This window comes from Pipistrellus kuhlii, unplaced genomic scaffold, assembly GCF_014108245.1.
Source record: "Pipistrellus kuhlii isolate mPipKuh1 unplaced genomic scaffold, mPipKuh1.p scaffold_m20_p_21, whole genome shotgun sequence".
In the NCBI taxonomy this organism is placed as follows: Eukaryota; Metazoa; Chordata; class Mammalia; order Chiroptera; family Vespertilionidae; genus Pipistrellus; species Pipistrellus kuhlii.
In genome coordinates, this window is record NW_023425520.1 from 6,279,401 (window position 1) to 6,299,491 (window position 20,091).

At 46.3% G+C, this 20,091-nt stretch overlaps 1 protein-coding gene across 2 annotated transcripts in view; it reads left to right on the forward strand.

Annotated features, from left to right (window-relative positions):
- Positions 1–20,091, forward strand: part of DOCK5 (dedicator of cytokinesis 5) — a 191,695-nt gene that overhangs the window by 163,177 nt on the left and 8,427 nt on the right. Inside the window, exons 39-47 of one of the 2 annotated variants that reach the window (XM_036450436.2) lie at positions 1,880–1,969; positions 5,087–5,191; positions 9,615–9,756; positions 11,644–11,725; positions 12,789–12,873; positions 13,325–13,411; positions 15,907–16,083; positions 18,324–18,407; positions 19,031–19,168. In XM_036450436.2, coding sequence (XP_036306329.1) covers positions 1,880–1,969; positions 5,087–5,191; positions 9,615–9,756; positions 11,644–11,725; positions 12,789–12,873; positions 13,325–13,411; positions 15,907–16,083; positions 18,324–18,407; positions 19,031–19,168 — 990 coding nt within the window. The remainder of the gene's footprint in view (positions 1–1,879; positions 1,970–5,086; positions 5,192–9,614; positions 9,757–11,643; positions 11,726–12,788; positions 12,874–13,324; positions 13,412–15,906; positions 16,084–18,323; positions 18,408–19,030; positions 19,169–20,091) is intronic. The other variant, XM_036450437.2, reaches the window with a different exon arrangement.

Here is a 20,091-nt window from a genome sequence, read left to right on the forward strand (position 1 = left end):
TGGGCCCGGAAGTTGTGGTCTGTGGTCAACTGGAGAAAGCATGACCACCTGAGATGGTTTTAAAAATTAAAAAAGAAAAAAAGAAAAAAATATAACAAAAAGGGAGTTGGGGGAGAAAGAAAAAAAGTTCATCTGCTATCCAAACGAAACAGATCCCGATTTAACCAGTTTCAGGGCCTGGAGAATTCCTGTGGACTGCCACTTCCAGCCACATGACTTGCTTTACCAGAGGCCTTTTGGTTACACGAATAAACAAGCCACAGAATCATCACGATAAAATAGCTGTCATCTGCTTAGTGCTAGTTTGTGTTTGGGGAGATTCCCAGACTTTTTCCCTAACTTACTTTTCCCCATACCCTGCAAGGTAGATTCTGCCTCTGTTTTACAGATGGAGGACTTACGGCTCAGGGAGCAAGTGTATGTGTTCAGACCTGTTGGTCTTCCACATCACTCTACTCTTAAAAATCACTGAGGACCCCGAAGAGCTTTTGTTTATGAGGACTGTATCTGTTGTTACTTACACATTTAGAAACGAAAACAATTGTTGAATCTTTATTATTTGTTCTTTTAATGATGATAGCAAGCCTATTACCAGTTAAGATAAATCACATCTGTTTTTGAAAAATTACTATATGTTCCAAAAAATTAGTGACATGAGTGGCATTTGACATTTTTGCAAGTCTCTTCAACATCTGGCTTAATAGAAGACAGCAGGATTCTCATATCTGCTTCTGCATTCATTCTGTTGTGGCATCTCACACCCTATAGCCTTTGGGAAACACCACATATGAGAGAATGAGCGGTGAAAAGGAGCAAATAATATCAGTATTAGTAAGAAGATAATTTGATCTCATGGATTCCTGAGAGGGTGATGGGGGCTCCAGAGACCAGGGACCACACCTTGAGAACCGCAATGCTAGGCTGCCTCACTGTCCCTTACATAACTTGGAATTTGGTGAAATGAGGAGAGAATTTGACCCATTGATGCTGTTGACTGGCTTCTTGCACCAGGCCCAGCCGATCTGGCCCTGAAATCTCAGAGGGACACATTTGGCAAATGGTGATTTTAGAATAATTCCGTTTAAACTGTTTTACAACTGTATGAGAGCTGCACACACGTTTCTTCAGCAGCCAGGAACAGTGGGGCATGGCACCTGGTTGACAAGAGTGAGGTAGGAAATTACCAGATGCTGTGTTACTCATAGTGTCCACTTAAGAGGCATGTTACGAAAAAGCCAGAATGAACAAGGGGGTCAACCTGGGGTACTAGCCTCAGGCACCAAATGTGTGCATTTGGTTGTCAACTTACAAGATCATAAATGCTCCAAGGCATTCTCTAAAACTCTCTAAGTAGATAGTTTAGTTAGATATAGGAAACCAGAGCCCTAGAGATCATTGGCTAACAGTTGGTGCCCAATTTCCACACAGCAGAACAGTTAGCCTTTCTTCCATTACCCCTCCTCCCAAACAACCTAACACACACACACACACACACACACACACACACACACACAGAACTCGACCCCGAGCAAGGCTTTCACAGTCTCAAGTCCTGGCCTTTACACGGTTCCCCACCACTTTCAAAGGTCTTTAGTGCTCTGCCCTTTAAGCTCAGTATTGCTTTGTCTGGGGACACATGGTGTTTGTTCTTCATGGTCTTGCACACAGAATTACAGAGGATAGCCCCTGGCAAGGCACCAAGACATAGTAGCTTTATGATGTCAACAAAAAAAGTTCAGTTGATCCAGGCAGTGAGGCATGTCGGGAATGTCTGCAGAAACTCAGCCCTCCTGTCTCCTGACTCATTGCCCATTACTTTCGAGTGGTTTTTGCCGCTGGATCAATGACTGCTTTGTTCTCCACTTTCCTTTCTCTGAAGATGTGGGAGAAGGCAATCAAGCTGAGCAAAGAGCTGGCGGAGACGTACGAGAGCAAAGTGTTTGACTACGAGGGCCTGGGCAACCTCCTGGTGAGTCTGGGGCGGAACATGGCGAGCCTCTAGCAGGGGTGCCAACGTGAGTGTTCACGAAAATGTTGTGTAAGCTTAAAGGAAGTCAGGATAAAGTATGTTCTTTAAAAAAAAAAAAAGAAAGATTTTTTTTATTGATTTCAAAGAGGAACGGAGAGAAAGGGAGAGGGAGAGAGCGTTAGAAACATTAATGATGGAAGAGAATTACTGATTAGCTGCCTCCTGCACACCCCACACTGGGGACTGAGCCAGCAACTCGGTCATGTGACCTGACTGGGAATCAAACCGTGACCTCCTGGTTTATAGGTTGATGCTCAACCACTGAGCTACGACACTCAAGCAGGATAAATTATATTCTTTACAATGGAAAAGTAAACCGTGTTTGAACAATCAGTCATTAATGCTGAAACCGGTTTGGCTCAATGGATAGAGCGTCAGCTTGGGGACTGAAAGGTCCCGGGTTCAATTCCGGTCAAGGGCATGGACCTTGGTTGTGGGCATATCCCCAGTAGGGGGTGTGCAAGAGGCAGCTGATCACCTGTCAGAATGGCCAACATCAACAAATCAACAAACGGCAAGCGTTGGCGAGGTTGCGGAGAAAAAGGAACCCTCGTGCACTGCTGGTGGGAATGCAGACTGGTGCAACCACTGTGGAGGACAGTGTGGAGTTTCCTCAAAAAACTGAAAATGGAACTCCCATTTGACCCAGTAATCCCACTTCTAGGAATATATCCCAAGAAACTAGAAACACCAATCAGAAAGGATATATGCACCCCTATGTTCATAGCAGCACAATCTACAATAGCCAGAATTTGGAAACAGCCTAGGTGCCCGTCAGCAGATGATTGGATCCAAAAACTATGGTACATCTATACAATGGAATACTATGCTGCCATAAAAAAGAAGGAATTCTCATCATTTGCAGCAACCTGGATGGAATTGGAGAACATCATGCTGAGTGAAATAAGCCAATCAATGAAAGAGAAACACCACATGACCTCACTCATTTGTGGATAATAAAGAGCATTATAAACTAATGAACCAAAAGATAGATATAGAGACAGTATATCAACAAGTAGACTGTCAAATTACAGCGGGGAGGGAAGGAAGATCTGGGGGAGATAATAGATCAACCGAAGGACTTTTATACATGCATATAAGTACAACCAATGGACACAAAACTCTGGGGAGGGAGGGGATGTGTGGGAGGGAGGGAGGGGGGCAAAAAAAATCAATAAAATATATTTTAAAAAATAAATAAATAAATAAAAATAAAAAATAAAATCTTAAATAAATAAATAAATAAATAAATAAAAGAGGCAGCTGATTAATGACTCTCTCTCATCGATGTTTCTAACTCTCTATCTCTCTCCCTTCCTCTCTGTACAAAATCAATAAAAATATTTTAAAAAAAACATTTCAAAAAAAACAAAAACACAATCAGTCATTAATTTCATAACTAAATCAAGTTGTATTAGTAATGTATCATGTGACCCTTCGAAAGGAACCTTGGGATGGAGACCTGTGCCTGGATAGGGCACAGCAGTCCTCACTGCTCTGCATTCTCACTCTCCGTGGAAACTGCAGTCTGAAATATTAAATGGAAATTTTCTGCAAAACAATTTATAAATTTAAATTGCACACCATTCTGAGTATGGTGATGAAATGTCACATCATCCCATTGTATCTTACCTGGGACGTAAACCATCCCTCTGCCCAGTGCATCCACGCTGCCTGCCCGTTATTCACTTAGTAGTTGTCTGGGTCAGTGGTCAGCACACTCATTAGTCAACAGAGCCAAATACCAACAGCACAATGATTGAAATTTCTTTGGAGAGCCATATTTTTTAAACTTAAACTTCTTCTAACGCCACTTCTTCAAAATAGACTCGTCCAGGCCGTGGTATTTTGTGGAAGAGCCACACTCAAGGGGCCAAAGAGCTGCATGTGGCTCAAGAGCCACGGTTTGCCGACCACTGATCTGGGTTATGAAATCAGCTCTCCAAGTACCACAGTGTTTATGTTGAAATAACCCTTATTTTTACTTCATAACGGCTCCAAAGCACAAGTGTAGTGATGCTGGCAATTGGGACATGTCAGAGAGAAGCCGTAAAGGGCTTCCTTTGAGTGACAAGGTGAGTACAGACAGCATAAGGTATATTTACGGGGAGAGGGGGAGAGAGAGACACAAAGACCAGATCCACAGTATATTGTTATAACTGTCATATTTTGCTATTACCCTGTTTCCCCGAAAATAAGACAGTGTCTTATATTAATTTTTTTCTCCCAAAGTTGCGCTAGGTCTTATTTTTAGGGATGTCTTATCTTTCCATGCGCTAGGTCTTATTTTCGGAGGATGTCTTTATTTTCGGGGAAACACGGGTAGTTATTATTGTTAATCTCTTTCTGTGCCTAATTTATAAAGTAAATTATCACAGGCGTAGGTACATATAGGATAAAACTTAGTATAGACAGGGTTCTGGCATCCACAGGCGTTCTTGGCAGGCACCCCCTGCGGACCAGGGGGCAGCTGTGGTCACACGGTCATGGTGGCAGGGCTTGGAGCCACCCTCGGGCCCCTGGGTCTGCCTGCCTTGCTTTCTTTAGGCTGACTCTGAGCTCGGGCTGGGAAGCCTCTCGGACGGGAAGAATTAAAGATGGGGGTGGGCGGGTAAGGGGAAGGTGCCAGATATTAAAACACAACCTTCACCTTTGGGTACCTGCTGCTGAACCAAGGGCTTTCACCGAAACCACCTTCACGAACTGGAAGGTTCTTTACCTTCTATCATTTATCTCCACTTAACTGCAACCGCCTTCGTTAATCTCAGCTCGCTAGGGCCCTGAGCCCCCTTGAGGGGCTGTGAGAGCTGAGCAGTGCCTCCGCCTCGGCAGAGTGCCCCCCGGTTCATCCTTCCACAGACCACTCCGGGAAGCCAGGCCTCCACGGCCCAGACCTCCCGTCCAACAAGAGGGTAACGTTGTGCGGCAAGACGTTTTCCAAAGACCTTTCCTTTCTCTGTGTTCCGTGGGAAACAGCAAAGTTAATAGATCCTTTTCTTCCTCTCCCCAACTGGGCCCTTGTGACCTCGCTGTGGAATGCCTTGTTTTGTTTTCCAGAAAAAAAGGGCCTCCTTCTATGAGAACATCATCAAGGCCATGAGGCCGCAGCCGGAATACTTCGCTGTGGGATACTACGGACAGGGCTTCCCCTCGTTCCTGCGGGTAAGGAGCCTGAGGGTGGTCTCCCCGCCATGAGCCTGTGGCCTGCAGGAGGCAGGGCCTCCTGTCTTCCCCAGATGGGCCCGGGGTGCTGGCCGCGGGAGGCCGTGTTCCAGCGGTGGGAGGTCGGCAGGGAAACCGCTTCCTGAGCGGCGGCCTCTTCACCCCACGCCCGGCCACCTCTGGGATTCTGGCAGCTCTTCTGTAAGACGACCTTTCCCAGGTGGAATGAGAAAGGGAAAAACAGAACATCCTCCGCGGCGGCTGCTGCAGGTCAGGCCAGGGGAAAGCGCGGTTGGATGCATTTGGTTGTTTATTTTATTTCCAGCCCGAGTGAGTTTGAAAGCAAATATCCCAAGGATAAGATGGCAAAAGTTTTGCAAAAATAAAAACAGTCTTGTTGTAATGGTGAGAAAGGACTATGTTTTTTTCCCTTCTCAAAACTTTTCCATGATGTGATGGTATTTTACAATCTAAAAAAATAAACAGGCCCTCTTATTTTCTCCCACAAAGAAATAAGCTTCTTTCAGCAGCACTTAGCAGTGTTTAAGTTTATATTGTCCATCCTCCTTCCCCTAATTAAAAGAAAAAGAAAAAATGGGCAAGGACTTTACATTTATTACAGTGCCTAACAAGGAGGTAGTTTACTCATTCATTCAAAACCACTCATCCATTCACATAATCCAGGCACACAGGAAGCATTAGAGTTACAGTGCTGATTATAATTCGACTAGAGGCCCGGTGCATGAAATTCATGCACGGAGAGGGGGTGTCCCTCAGCCGAGCCTGTACCATCTCCAGTTTAGAACCCCACAAGGGATGTCCATAGGGCAGTCAGACATCCCTCTCACAATCCAGGACTGCTGGCTCCCAACTGCTCACCTGCCTGCCTTCCTGATTGTCCCTATCTGTTTCTGCCTGCCAGCCTAATCACCCACTAACCACTCCTCTGCCAACCTGTTTGTCCCTAACTGCCCTCCCCTGCAGGCCTCGTCCTCCAATCTGCCTTCCCCTGCTGGTCATCTTGTGGTAGCCATAATGTGTTTACATGAAGGCATTCATCTTTGACCACATTGGGACAACCATCTTATGTATTAGAGTAGGGGTGTCGAACTCAATCAGAGAAGGGGCCAAAATCTAAAATCCAGCCTAAATCGCGGGCCGAATGGTTTACTGAACAGTCATAAACTGTCATTGTGATGGAAACGCAGCGGAGTGCAGTGATGACAGCACGGTGCGGGCCACATTGCAAGGCCTGGCGGGACGGATTTGGCCCGCGGGCCTTGTGTTTGACACATGTGTGTTAGAGTGATGGTCAATTTGCCTATTACTTTTTTATTAGGTAGGATATGGCCCTTGCTCTCAGAACTTTACAACCTAATATTTGAGATGCTAATTATATAATCACATAAACAAGTATAACATTGAAACTGACCAAGATAGGTATTCTGGGCTATATGAGTTGTCTAACTAGAGACTAGTTACCCAAGTAAAATAAAAACCTACATTCACATAAAAATACAGGGCGGTGAAGGCCTAGGGTGGGGGTGAGAGGCAGTTGCCAGATGCAGTGGGTCAAGGAGTAGGGAGAAAGAGGACATCTGTAATACTTTCAACAATAAAGGCACATTTTCAAAAAATGTACATGGTGGTTTATAGCATCATTTTTCATACTCATCCAAGACTGGATAAGCAAAGGATGATGCAGTCGTACAATGGAACACTATTCAGTAACAGAGAGGAACAGGTTCCTGATATACACAGTCATGCGGATGAGTCTCGGGTGCGTTATGCTAAGTAGAAGTTAGACTTTAAGGTCTACATACACTGTGGTTTTATTTTTATGACATTCTGGCCAAGTCAGCACTTACTCTGGGGGTGGAAAACAGATCAGTGGTTATCTGATAGCTAGGATACGGGGAGACTGGGCTACAAAGGCATGGAGACATTGTGGTCAGAGTTGTATTTGTCAGAACTCACAGAATTTTATACTTTTGAAAAGGGTAGATTTTACTCTATGTACATTATGCCTGAATTTGTCTTAAGAGTCAGAAATCACTTCCCAGGGAATGTCGGCTTCGGCTACACTTTGAAAGGTGAGCTGGGCATGAAGGAGGGAAAGAGGTTAGGACTAAGTATGTCCTAAGAGGTTAGGACACAGAGGCAGCTGGGTGAGCCGGGCCGATGAGGCAAGAGGTGGGGGAAGGGCATGCAGGCTGGTGACGTGGATGCTGTCACAGCCGGAGAGCAGTAGGAGCGTTGCAGACTTGGTGCTGGCAGGGTGATGGCTTTGGAGTGGAGAATGGGTGGGAGGCGTGTGTAAGTACGCCACTCGGGTCTAGTGAAGATGCCAAGGAAGAGAGGACAGGTCGACCTAGGGCGGTGGTTTCAGACAGAAATGGAGAGATTAGAATCATGGACGTGAAGTCACAGTATTGGATTGTTGAGGGGATATGTGGGTGAGGAAGAGAGATGTCGAGAATGATTTCCTGTCTTCTGGCCTGCATTACTGGAGGGCAGTGGAGCCACTGCTTAGATAGGAATATGCAAAGGACAGAGTCACGGAGGAGGGGATTAATCCATTGAATGACTTCATTCAGTTCATACACTGTGTCTTGCTAATAGAGGCAGAGGGAATAGAACCTAAATGTCCTTGCGAGTTATAGACAGTTTCCCCAAACTTGGAATATGTAAATTACATTATCTTCCTCCCCCATCCCAGCCTGGTCTCTTTTTCTTCTCCTGGCTACTGCATCTCTGCTCTTCCTGCCCCAGGGCAGTGATCTCAGAGTCCTTGTCGACTTCCCCACCTCTGTTGTCCTTCAGACACCAGAGTCAAGCACCAGATCCTGGTGCTTCTCCTGCCCCACCCAGTCCTATCTCAGATTCCTGCAGCTGGAGGTGTGCTCCACCATCAGGTTAGGTTGTCTGCGCCCCCTTTCATCGCAATTCTCTCTCCTTCCAGAACTTTCAGTTATTTCCCCGGTATTTCTGCCTGCCTCTCACGCCATTCATGCTCTGGGTCTCCAAGCCCGTTCTTCTATCTGAACTCCACTCCCTGACCTTAGGCCTTATCCCTCCTGTCAAAGACCCTGCCTGGGCGTCCTCTCCCTTGTGTCCCCTCCCCTCACCCTATCTGCTCATAATTCCATTTCCTGTCCTTGGGCCTTATCCCTCTTGTCACTGACCCTACCTGGGCGTCCTCTCCCCTGGGTCCCCTCCCCTCACCCTGTCTGCCCATCTAGGTCCAGACAAGTCCTGTGTCTTCCTTGAAGCTCCGTCTCACATTGGGCTGACCTGATTGTCTGTCCCTTTCACAGCCATTGTCCACTTCATGCCATTAGTGCTTTATTATATTCTGATCCTTTTCCCAGGTAGTTTTGCCTGAATGAGGAAATTCTATAATGCACGAATCAATCACATGCATCTTTCCCAGCTTGGGCAAATGTTATCACCTATTCCAAAAGTTCTGGGAAGTTTACTGCCTTCAGTGTTTGGCCTAGAAGGTGTATTGCCTTTATGTTGTTTACGCTATCTAAAATTATCTTATTTACTTATTTGTTATTCATTTTCTATTTCCACCGGAAGGTAAGATTTATGAGAGCAGGGTCACTGTATTAACCTGGTGGCTAGCATATTTACTCTTTGCTTAATACATACTGGTTATGTGAATGGATGAGTGATTTAAAAACATTTTACAGAGCAATAATGCCCAAGTTTCAGTTTAAAGTGGATCAAGAGTGGGCTGCCAATCCATACTAAGTTCTCATCTGATCAGATGAGCAGAAACCTTCAAAACATGGCTATCCTTGAACTTGCATGGGCTAAACCATCTCTGTGCCTGGGGCCCAGGACATTTTTTTTTTTTTAACTCCATCCATAGAGATTTTCAGGATTGGCTAGGGACTGCTGTAATTTACTCCTGTTGCTGTTACTCTGCCACTGTGTAAAAGACATGCTGTCTCCATTATCTTCGTACTTTTATATTCTGTTCCCCATGGTTGAGTCCCTCAGAGTGCTGGTGCATAGACTGTCTCTGGACTGTGATGAGATAAGGGGCTTGCTGAAGATAAATTAATGCACTTCCTGCCCTGAGAATGCCTTACTGTGAAAAGATCAGTCAAACTGAACATCATTCCTGGCAGTCATGGACCTAGGTTAGGGCACAAGGTCCTTCTACTTCCTGTGGGTCAGTGTAGACTGCACCAGTGTGGTTACTGGGCCGGCACTGTGAGGACCACTGCCTCTGACCAGCTTCCCAGATAAGCCAGGAGCCCTGGTCAGATGTGATGGCTCCGGGGAGGCACGTAGTAGGAATTCAATGAGAACTTGCACTTTGGCTGGGACGGCTTCTGCCGGACCAAGATCTCCGGTTGTCCCTTCATTCCTCGTGTTTAATTTATCCCCCTCCTGTCTCTGACTGCAGAACAAAGTCTTCATCTACCGGGGGAAGGAGTACGAGAGACGCGAGGACTTCAGCCTGAGGCTGCTGACCCAGTTCCCCAATGCCGAGAAGATGACCAGCACCACGCCCCCGGGCGAGGAGATCAAGTGCTCCCCGAAGCAGTGTATCCTTCCACGGAGAGGCCCGGCCTAGAGGCTCCAAACCGGAACCCGCGGCAGCCCTGCCCTGCCCGGAGCTCAGGGTTCCGTCCCCTCTTCTGAACTCATTCAACCACATATGAATGAAAGCTTTGAGACCCTAATGTCCTCATCTTGTGGTTATGACGTAATCAAAGCAGAGAGATGACAAACAAACCTTGAATGTGAAAGGATATATTTTAGAGCCAATGGGAAGCTTAAAGAGAAAAGACCTCCTGTTCTGAATTCTGGATAAGGACGTATAGCTCTTTTTGTATTAACATACCATAACTTTTTGAAAAATCAATTACCCGAATCATTAAAAAAAATAAACTAATACTAAGGTCTCCATAACAAAGATACTTTTAAAGCTTTCCCATAGGTTTTGTGCTAAAATAAAGATGTTAAAATCTTAACAGTGTTCAAAAAAAGGATAGATAAGACAGAGCCAGTGTGGCATGGTAGGTAAGAAAATGGGCTCTGGAGGCAAACTGCCTGAGTCTGAGTCCCAGCTCTATCTATGTCACTTTGGGCAATTTACTTAACTTATATGTACCTCAGTTTTCTCATCTATAAAATGGGGATGATAATCATTCTTCCTTTTGGGGTTCTTATAAGGATTGAATGTGTAAATATATGTAAAATACTAGGAACAGTGCCTGATACGTAATAAAAATTCATATATATTAGCTATTATAGACACAGGTTGGTAAATGGCTATAGAAAGAGATAATAATAATAGTTCAATAGACAGACATACCTTTAAGAGTAGGAGTGACCTGTTAACACATAGTGAATGCTTGGAAAAGAAAGGCCTTCCATGGTAAGTCCTTGGGTAATGGGGGCTCAGGAAACGTAATGGCACTTCTCTGAGGATCGAAATAAAAAGGAGATCATTTGGAAACTCAAACAGCACAAGCCATCGCAGTGGTTCTCAGATTCTCAGGTTTTATTGCACAGGAGAATCCACACACAGGGATTCTAGTTCAGCGGCTGTGAGTTCTAATTCTGCACTTTGAATGAAGTCTTCTGGTGACTGCGGCGCAGGGGGCTGCACACTTCACCTGGAGAAAGGCTGGGAGTTCTAGACCCACGTGCCTGAACCTGCAGTTTAGATGCTAGAGGCATTGACACGGTACGCCTGCGCTGGTGAAGTCATTGCGGAGATCAGACCATTCGGTCAGAGAAGGAGGCCTGACTACATTTCCCAGTGGTGTGGGCTGGGTTTTCTCCGACCCTCACATTCTTTATTAATAACCTGGTAGTCACTGTTTATTGGAGGTAACATTTTTATAAAGCCTCGTACAGTGCCCAGCCAAGGTCCTTCGTAAACAAATGGTGTCCAGAGACTGGCTACTTCAGAGGAACGTTGTCCAAAAGAAATGATTTTAAAAGTTTCTTTTTAAAAAGATATATATCTTCTTGATTTTTTATAGAGAAGAAGGGAGAAAAATAGTTAGAAACATCAATGAGAGAGAAACATCGATCAGCTGCCTCCTGCACACTCCCCACTGGGGATGTGCCCTCAACCAAGGTACATGCCCTTGACTGGAATCGAACCTGGGACCCTTCAGTCCTCAGGCCGACACTCTCTACTGAGCCAAACCTGTTAGGGTTAAAACAGTTTCTAATCACTTTTTTAAAAACATTTCATTGATATCTATGTTCCTCTATTTTCCCCTGGGAAAGCTGTTTGCCAGGTGTCTGACCAAAAACATGTCCTAGGACGATGACTTCATGAGGCATTTAGGTGATAGAAAAGGGGAATGGTCAGTGCAGGTGCCCTTTCCACCCTTAAAGCAGGAGGAACTGGCAGCTTTCTCCTGTGGCAGCTTCATGGCCCGTCGCTTATCCTTCCTTAGCGAGCCCCTCAGACATGCAGTGTTTCACCGTCAAGCCAGTGATGAGCCTGCCGCCCAACTACAAGGACAAACCCGTTCCGGAGCAGATCTTAAAGTAAGTGTGTTTTCAAACACCCGTCTCACACCTTTGATCTAGAAGTACATCAAAACCAACGTCTTCAATGCATTGCAGTTTGGAAGACCTTCTGTTGTCTTAGTAACAGAATTCAGGCTGCTGTCACAGAATTCTATGTACTGGGAGGCTGATAAACAACAGAGTGATTTCTCCCGGTTCTGGGTGCTGGGAAGTCCAAGATCAAGGCGCTGGCACATTTGGTGTCTGGTGGGGCCTGCTTGCTGGCACATAGATCTTCTCCGAGTGTTCTCACGGGCAGGGAGGGTCGAGGGAGCTGTCTGGCTCTCTCTTATAAAGGCACGAATCCCATTCATGAGGGCTTTCCCGTCATGTCCTAATTACCTCCCAAAAGCCCCACTAATACCATTACACTGGGGGGTTAGGGTCTCAACATAGGAATTTAGGGGGGACAAGAACATTGCAACCACAGTTACTGCCCATTCCATTTTCAGTATAAGACAAGACCCTGGTAACGCAAAGGGATGTGAGGATTTTGTTTTTTAGGCAGATGGAGGGAACTCAGGAACTTCACTCTCAGGTCCTGTGTGTTCCACTGTCTGCGCCTCTAGAGCAGTGGTTCTCAACCTTCCTAATGCCACAACCCTTTAATACAGTTCCTCATGTTGTGGTGACCCTCAACCATAAAATTATTTTCATTGCTACTTCATAACTGTAATTTTGCTACTGTTGTGAATCGTAACGTAAATATCTGTGTTTTCTGATGGTCTTAAGCTCTACAGCAGTGGTTCTCAACCTGTGGGTTGTGACCCGCAGGTTGAGAACCGCTAGCGGGGTCACCGAAGATCATCGGAAAACACATGCATACCTCTTTAAATTGTGAGCTGTGGAGTAGATTCCTACGCGATAAATGGGAGGGGTACAGTAAGATCAAACTGTGCTGACGTCAGCCCTCCCTGCAGAGGCTGTTGGCTTTGAGAGCTCGGCGTGGGGAGGATGTCTCACTTCCCCAGGTGTTGTTGCAGCCAGATCACAGAGCCTTTTCTAAGAGCTGTGACAACGTCGTGGCTGTCTCTCTCCCCAGCTACTACAGGGCCAACGAAGTGCAGCAGTTCCAGTATTCGCGGCCGTTCCGGAAAGGAGAGAAGGACCCGGACAACGAATTTGCTGTGAGTCCCGCCCTTCGGCCTCTAGAGAAAGGTAGACTTGACATCCGAAATCGCGGCCTTCCAGCTCCCAGCTCCTGCCGCAGAGATGACGGCGGCCCGGGGACAGAGGCTTGGCGTGCCTATTGCCAGGACAGCAGGCTGTCATCCAAGTAGAAAACTGGACCAGGAGCCCAGAAACTGGGCTCTCCTCCGGTCCTGCCCCCTCTATGGCTGTGAGCAGTCACCCCTTCTCTGCACCCCCAAACCTCCTATCCAGAGGGCGAGGGGGCCCAGCGGGAGGACTCTTGCAGCTTTTAATATCCAGAATGAGTACATTTTTAGAGAAAATACCGCCTTTTCTCCGAGGGGGGCATTTGAGAATGGAATCTCATTTCATGGAACCAGGGAGTTTTTGCTTTTCGCTCTTCTAAACGCCCGGGAGCTGACCAACATTTCCTCTTCTTTCCACCAGACGATGTGGATTGAAAGGACCACGTATACCACCGGGTACACCTTTCCTGGGATCCTCAAGTGGTTTGAAGTCAGGCAGATTTCAACAGTGAGTCCTTTGAAACGGGAACACGGGAAAATATTTCTGTCTCCACATATAATAAGAGCCTTTGTGAGATCCCCGCTCCGGTTCTCACGAGCTCGGCCAGGCTCCTCTGGCAGCTCCGTTTTCCAGAAGGAAAAGAAAAAGCACGCTTGTCTGATAGACCGCCTCTATGAAACCGATGTGATGGTGCTCGCCCGAAAGGCCACGCACCGTGAATGCCTCTTTTATGGCCGCCGAGTGCCGTCCCTCCTGCCAGCACCCGGACACATGGCTGGAATGCCTCCTCAAGGTCCCTGTCCATCACATTCTTCGCGCTCAGATCTTTTCCTCCTTCTTCTCAGCTAAGCACCTCAGCAGTCACCCTAGACTCTTCCATCATCGCCACTCCCCAGAGCTGCCTGTGTTTAATATTTGTTAAATGTTTTCTTTTTTTCTTAATATATTTTATTGACTTTTCACAGAGAGGAAGGGAGAGAGTGAGAGAGAGCTAGAAACATCGATGAGAGAGAAACTCAATCAGCTGCCTCCTGCACCCCTCCTGCCAGGGATGTGCCTGCAACCAATGTGCATGCCCTTGACCGGAATTGAACCTGGGACCTTTCAGTCCCCAGACCATTGCTCTATCCACTGAGCCAAACCGGTTTTGGCAAAATCTGTTTTTTGTTTTTTTTGTTTTTTTCCAGCTCCTATACCTTGTGTCTAGTTCCCCATTCACTTCTAGTTTGATGCCTTTGAGAAAACATTGCTTGGCCTCCCTGGCTGGGCCTTCTGAGGGCCACTCTCCTCAATGCCTCGGTGTGAATTCCCTAGTGAAAACCTGGTTATATCAGTTTCATATCTAAAACCTTTCTGGAGTGTAAAATCCGTACTCCTTAGCACAGTAGTAAGCAAACTCATTAGTCAGCAGAGCCAAATATCAACAATTGAAATTTCTTTTGAGAGCCGAAAACCAACCTCTGCTCATGGGCCACGAAGTTTCAATCGTACTGTACGTGAATGCCCGCACGTGGTATTTTGTGGAAGAGCCACCCTCAAGGGACCAAAGAGCCACCTGTGGCTTGAGAGCCGCAGTTTGCCGACCACTGCCTTAGCACATTAACACAGGGTCTTTGTGGCTCAGCTCTCCCACCACATCTCCGATGGAACCTCCTGGGACTAACCTGCTCAGTCCATGCTATGTCAACTGCCTGTGAAATTGGGGCATTTTTCTGCCCAGAATGCCTTCTTGCCACTTGTCAACCTCACTCGCTCCCATTCAGATTCCATATATGCACCAGCTTCCCGGGAAAGCCATCTCTGACACCCTCAAGCTGGCTTAGCGGTTCTTTCTCTTTGCCCATTGCCTCCTGCACTTCTGCCTAATGAGTTCCTTACCATGTTCACGCGACTTGAGACCCCACTGAAATCATAAGTTCCTCCCAGCCATCAATTATATCTTAATCACGTTGTAACTGTGGTGCATAACTAAGCATTCAAGTACTGTGTCTTATACATATCTAAACTGGGGTTTGCATGTCTCATACCACTGGTGTATCTTTATTCTTTAAGGATGAATATGATTTTTAGACAGAGACTCTTAGAATCAAGTCTGGAGTGGGGGGTAATTACCCATGATAATGGATAAAATGAGGAAGGAGGCAGTTTTTCTTAAAATCTGGTTTTGAAGACAGTTCTACAAGAAAGTCTCTCTCTGAATCTATATTACATCTTATATTCATCTAAAATTCAGCCCTAATAGCCTACTGCCATGGTCGGCAAACTGCGGCTCGTGAGCCACATGCGGCTCTTTGGCCCCTTGAGTGTGGCTCTTCCACAAAATACCATGGCCTGGGTGAGTCTATTTTGAAGAAGTGGTGTTAGAAGTTTAAGTTTAAAAAATTTGGCTCTCAAAAGAAAATTCAATCGTTGTACTGTTGATAGTTGGCTCTGTTGACTAATGAGTTGCCGACCACTGGCCTACTGCATCCTGCTATTTCTGACTTCTGTTAACCACAGACCCCACACTAAGGTGACTGTGTATAGTCCGACTGTCTGGCTGCCAAAGTCTTCAGCTTTCCTCACGGAAGAGGCAGGGAACCTCTCCCTGGTGGACATTTTTGGTGGTGCTTCTGTCTTGGACCAGATCTCCTGTTACTCTGTTCTCATTGATTTTCTCAAAAATTTCTAAGGAAGCTTTTCCTAAGAGACAATCATTAGTATAGCTCTAATTTTTTTCCTTCTTGAAATTTCTGTAGATGCTTTGCCCTCAAAATATAATCATTCTATAGCTCCAAGATCTAAGCCACCTGTATACTTTCAAAGGAAACTTTTACAAGCTTATTTTGCAACTTACAACACCATTTCAAATAAATGTGGTATCCCAAAGAACATAACCTTGACCAGTAAAAGCTCACTCCTCTTTGGTGGGTGGGAATTTTATACCTTGTTAGGGGAATACTTGGGCTTTTTTCTGCTGTGGAGCTCACAACGTGCCCTTCCCCACCCACACTCTGTCACAGGAGGAGATTAGTCCCCTGGAGAATGCCATAGAAACCATGGAACTCACCAATGAGAAGATCAGCAACTGCGTTCAGCAGCACGCCTGGGACCGGTCGCTCTCTGTGCACCCTCTCTCCATGCTGCTCAATGGCATCGTAGACCCGGCCGTCATGGGGGGATACTCCAACTATGAAAAGGTGGGCTGGGTCACTCTGGCCGGTGGGCTCAGTGGTTACAGTGTCAGCCCATGCACCAGAGGGTCTTGGGCTCAATTACTAGTCAAGGGTACATACCTGGGTTGCAGGAGCACGTGGAGGAGGCAACCAATCTCCCTCTCTCTCTCTCTCTCTCTCTCTCTCTCTCTCTCTCTCTCTCTCTTTCTCCCCCCCCCCCCTTTTCTCCCTCTCTTCTACTCTCTCTAACAATCAATAGATAATATATCCTTGGGTAAGGGTTAACAAAAAAAGAAGGTAGGCTGAGTTCTCGGGACCCCTCTGGACTGGGTGTCTCCATGCCCCTCTGTGGCATTGTGCAGCTGATGAATTAGTTTCTTACCACTTCTCTGAGAGATGTTCACTCCCCTTTTTTATACGAATGGGCAAGTGAAATTAATGCATGAAAAGCTTGTCCCCAACCTCAGCTCCTGGAGACTCTCAGCAACCCATCCTGGACTAGGCTATTGCCTGGAGAAGTCACTGAAAGATCAGTCACACATACCATATTGGTTGCTTCACCTGCTGTTCTCTCCCCCTCCACCTCCCAGGGTGAAAGGGAAGAGGGGGTGTGTGGGAGGCGGGGTGGGGGGTGGGGGCAGAGCCACACTTTGTTTAGAATTAGCCTCTAGGAATCCCACCCCGACTCGATAGGCCAGAGGATGTGTGGACAAAGGCTGGCCCAGGCTCTACAACCAAATTAGGTCAAGCAAGTGTTGTAGCTGCTGCTCAGGGGACACTCGAAAGGAGTGCTCCCCTGTGCTGCACTGCACAGCGTTGGTGTGGCGCCGTTTGCAATGGAGGGGATGCATCCAGAATTGTGAAGGCCAGTTAAGGATCCAGTTGACCCTAGACTAGCACAGGTTTGAACAGTGCAGGCCCACTCAGCTGGATGTTTTCGTTAATATCGTTGGCCCTTCATATCCCTGGCTTTCCCATCTGTGAATTCAATCAACTGCGGATGGAAAGCAGTACAGTCACATTCCCAGTTACAGCGTGAAAATACTGTTTTCCACCTGCAGTTGGTTAAATCTATGGACATGGAGGGCCCACTGTAGAATCAAAAATTTCTAGGGATTTTAGACTGTGGGGTTCAGTGTCCCTAAACCCCACCTTGTTTAAGGGCCAACTAATTCATAGAGGCAGGCTTTGTAATTCTTAGGTACATTTTTAGTGGCTAAATAATTTTGGAATCCTCTTGAAAATAAACGTTTGGCTAGTACCTCCCCCGATCCCCCCCCCTCCCCCGTTTTGTATATAATAGGGTGGCTTTCCTAGGCTTGGAGCACATGGGAGTGTTAATGAGAACACATACCTGAGTTCTTTGAAGCACGCTCAGAAATGAAGGTACGGGGGCAAATATATAACTCCCAGTGTGAACGCTTGTTGGAAATGTTCACTACAGAATTCCGTTTTCTTTCCTAATGACTTCTGTCTTTTAGGTGATCGATGTAGCTCCTATATTTAGAGTTTGAGGGCCTTGGCCATGGGACTATGACTTTTTATTGATTATGTTATAGGTGATGTAATTTTGCTATATAATAAATGCATTTAACCTTTTCAAAATTCTCTACATCTTTGTCTCATATTGTCCTCAAAATAGCTTTTAGGATAGGTGGTTAGTGATAAAGTACAGGTATTAATCTTCACTTAATATAGGAAAAAATATAGTACAGCCCGTACCACGTGGTAGAGCAGAAAACCCATCAGCCACATCTCCAATCTGTTAATTTTTTGCTCTGTTCTTTATAATACCTATATACCTAATCTAATGCATAACTTTTCGATATGGTCATCTGGACTTTTCTTAGTTTTTTGAATAGTTATTTTAAGGAATGACATTCTGGCTCTTCCTACAGGGAAGCGAGCTGGTGCCTTTCCCTTCCTCCTTTCTCTACTCTCCCTCCACCCCCCAGAAAAAGAATGACTTTCTTCTCTGCTCTTGACTACTTGATTGTGTGTGTGTGTGTGTGTGTGTGTGTGTGTGTGTTATTAAGAATGTACACTGGATAGAAACTGCATGATTCCAGGAGGACCACAAGATAGCACCTGCTTTTTTGAATTGTTCGCTATGGACGCGGGCTATGCTGTTACTTAGCCGTTCCCGGTTTATGACATAGGACACAAGCACGTTTCAGCCTACTCCGCCTCCCTCCCCTCCTTTAAGGCCAAATACACAGATCCATGTGTGTTCTCATTAACACTCCTGTGTGCTCTGCTTTCAGGCCTTTTTTACAGAGAAGTACTTGCAGGAGCATCCTGAAGACCAGGAGAAGATCGAGCTGCTGAAGAGGCTGATCGCATTACAGGTGTGCCCCACGTGCAGGGCGGGGTGTGGCTGGTGGCTCCCACTGCCCTCCGTGGACGGCTGTAGTGCACGAGTCTAATGTCTTCTCTGGGTTCAAACCTACGGCCCACTTTTAGGGTTACTTTCCTTTTTTAAAAAAAAAAAAAAAAAGCACCATGGAATCACAGCCCGTCTGTCTGCTTGTTTGGCAAAGCGACCTGGGAATAGCATCCATTAGACTCACAGTGTGAAGAGGGGCCTTTTTAGAGATGAGACTCAAGGCCTGTGCCACCTGAGAGAGGTTGGCCTGTTTTCTCTTCCTCACTCCTTCAGCGAACAGTGGGAGAGAATGCGGCCATCCACGCCAACGAAGGCTTAAACCTGCCAGTTACTTATCTCCAGAAAGGCTGGAGCTCAGCCCTTCCCAGTTCAGGGCTTGCCTGTGTCCTTGGTGTGTGCATTCCCCTGCTTCGTTTACTCAAGGCTTTCAGCTCCCAAGCACAACACTGACAAGTAGCTTTCTCATTTGATATGTGCTGTGATATCAAATGTGGTTTACCTGTACATCCCCAGCCCCCGTCTTTCCCCAGATCTGTAATCCCTCTTCCAAAACCACATTGCTGTCTTTCCATGCCCTTTTTCCAGATGCCCCTGCTGACAGAGGGGATCCGCATCCATGGGGAGAAGCTGACGGAGCAGCTCAAGCCGCTGCACAACCGCTTGTCCTCTTGCTTCCGGGAACTCAAGGAGAAGGTGGAAAAGCTCTACGGGGTTATCACGCTGGTAGGCTTTGTCTAAGTAGCCTTTAAGCTTTCTCTATTCTCTTACCTGTTACAGTATTGACCGGTTTTTCAGATGCCAAATGAGTCAAAGTAGCGTAGGTGGCATGAAAATATGGGGTGGGGTGGGAGGGGGGGGAGCTGGTGTGTGTGTCTGTGTGTGTGTCAGAGAAGCCATGGCCTACTGTTAATGACCTTCTACCATCCTTGTGCTGCCGAGGGCTTCTCCAACCTGAACAACCCTCATAACCTTCTGGAAGGTTTGTGAAAACACAGTTGCTGATTCAGTAGCTCTGGGTGGGCCCAAGGATTTCCCCGCTAACATGCTCCCAGGTGCTGCTGCTGTTGGTGCAGGGCCCGCGCTCTGAGAAAGACTGTTAGAAGTTGAGGTGGCCCTGATCCCAGACACTGGTTGTTCCTATCCTGTCTAGCCCAGTTCTTACAGTTTTTTCTAATGTATTTTTATTTTGATGATGTTTGCACTCTTCACACCTTTGAAGTGAGAAAGAATTGTGAAGGAGATTTATAATGCATGTAGCCGATTCCGTAATTTTTTGACCATTCTAACACGTTTCTCACAGCTACAAATTTCTATTTTTCCTCCTGAGAAGTCGGGTGGGGGTGCACGTGCTAACCTTTTCAACAGTTGATTGCTTGGTCCCAACTTCATTTATCTGCTCCTCTTAACGTGAGTTCACCTGCTCTATTTAGCTGCCTTATTCCAGAACCTCCGATTTTCAAATTATCTTCCTCAAATCAAGCTCTAGACTTTTCTGCACTTCTCTCTTCTCTTCCCATACCTCCGTCTCCACTCCAGAGAGTCTGTTTGATCATCTCTTTCCGTCATTTGAGTGTTCAGTCATGAATTCCTGAAATTTGCCTCCTAACCTACCACCGGTTAGGAGTTTTCTCCTGGGAAAATTGGTC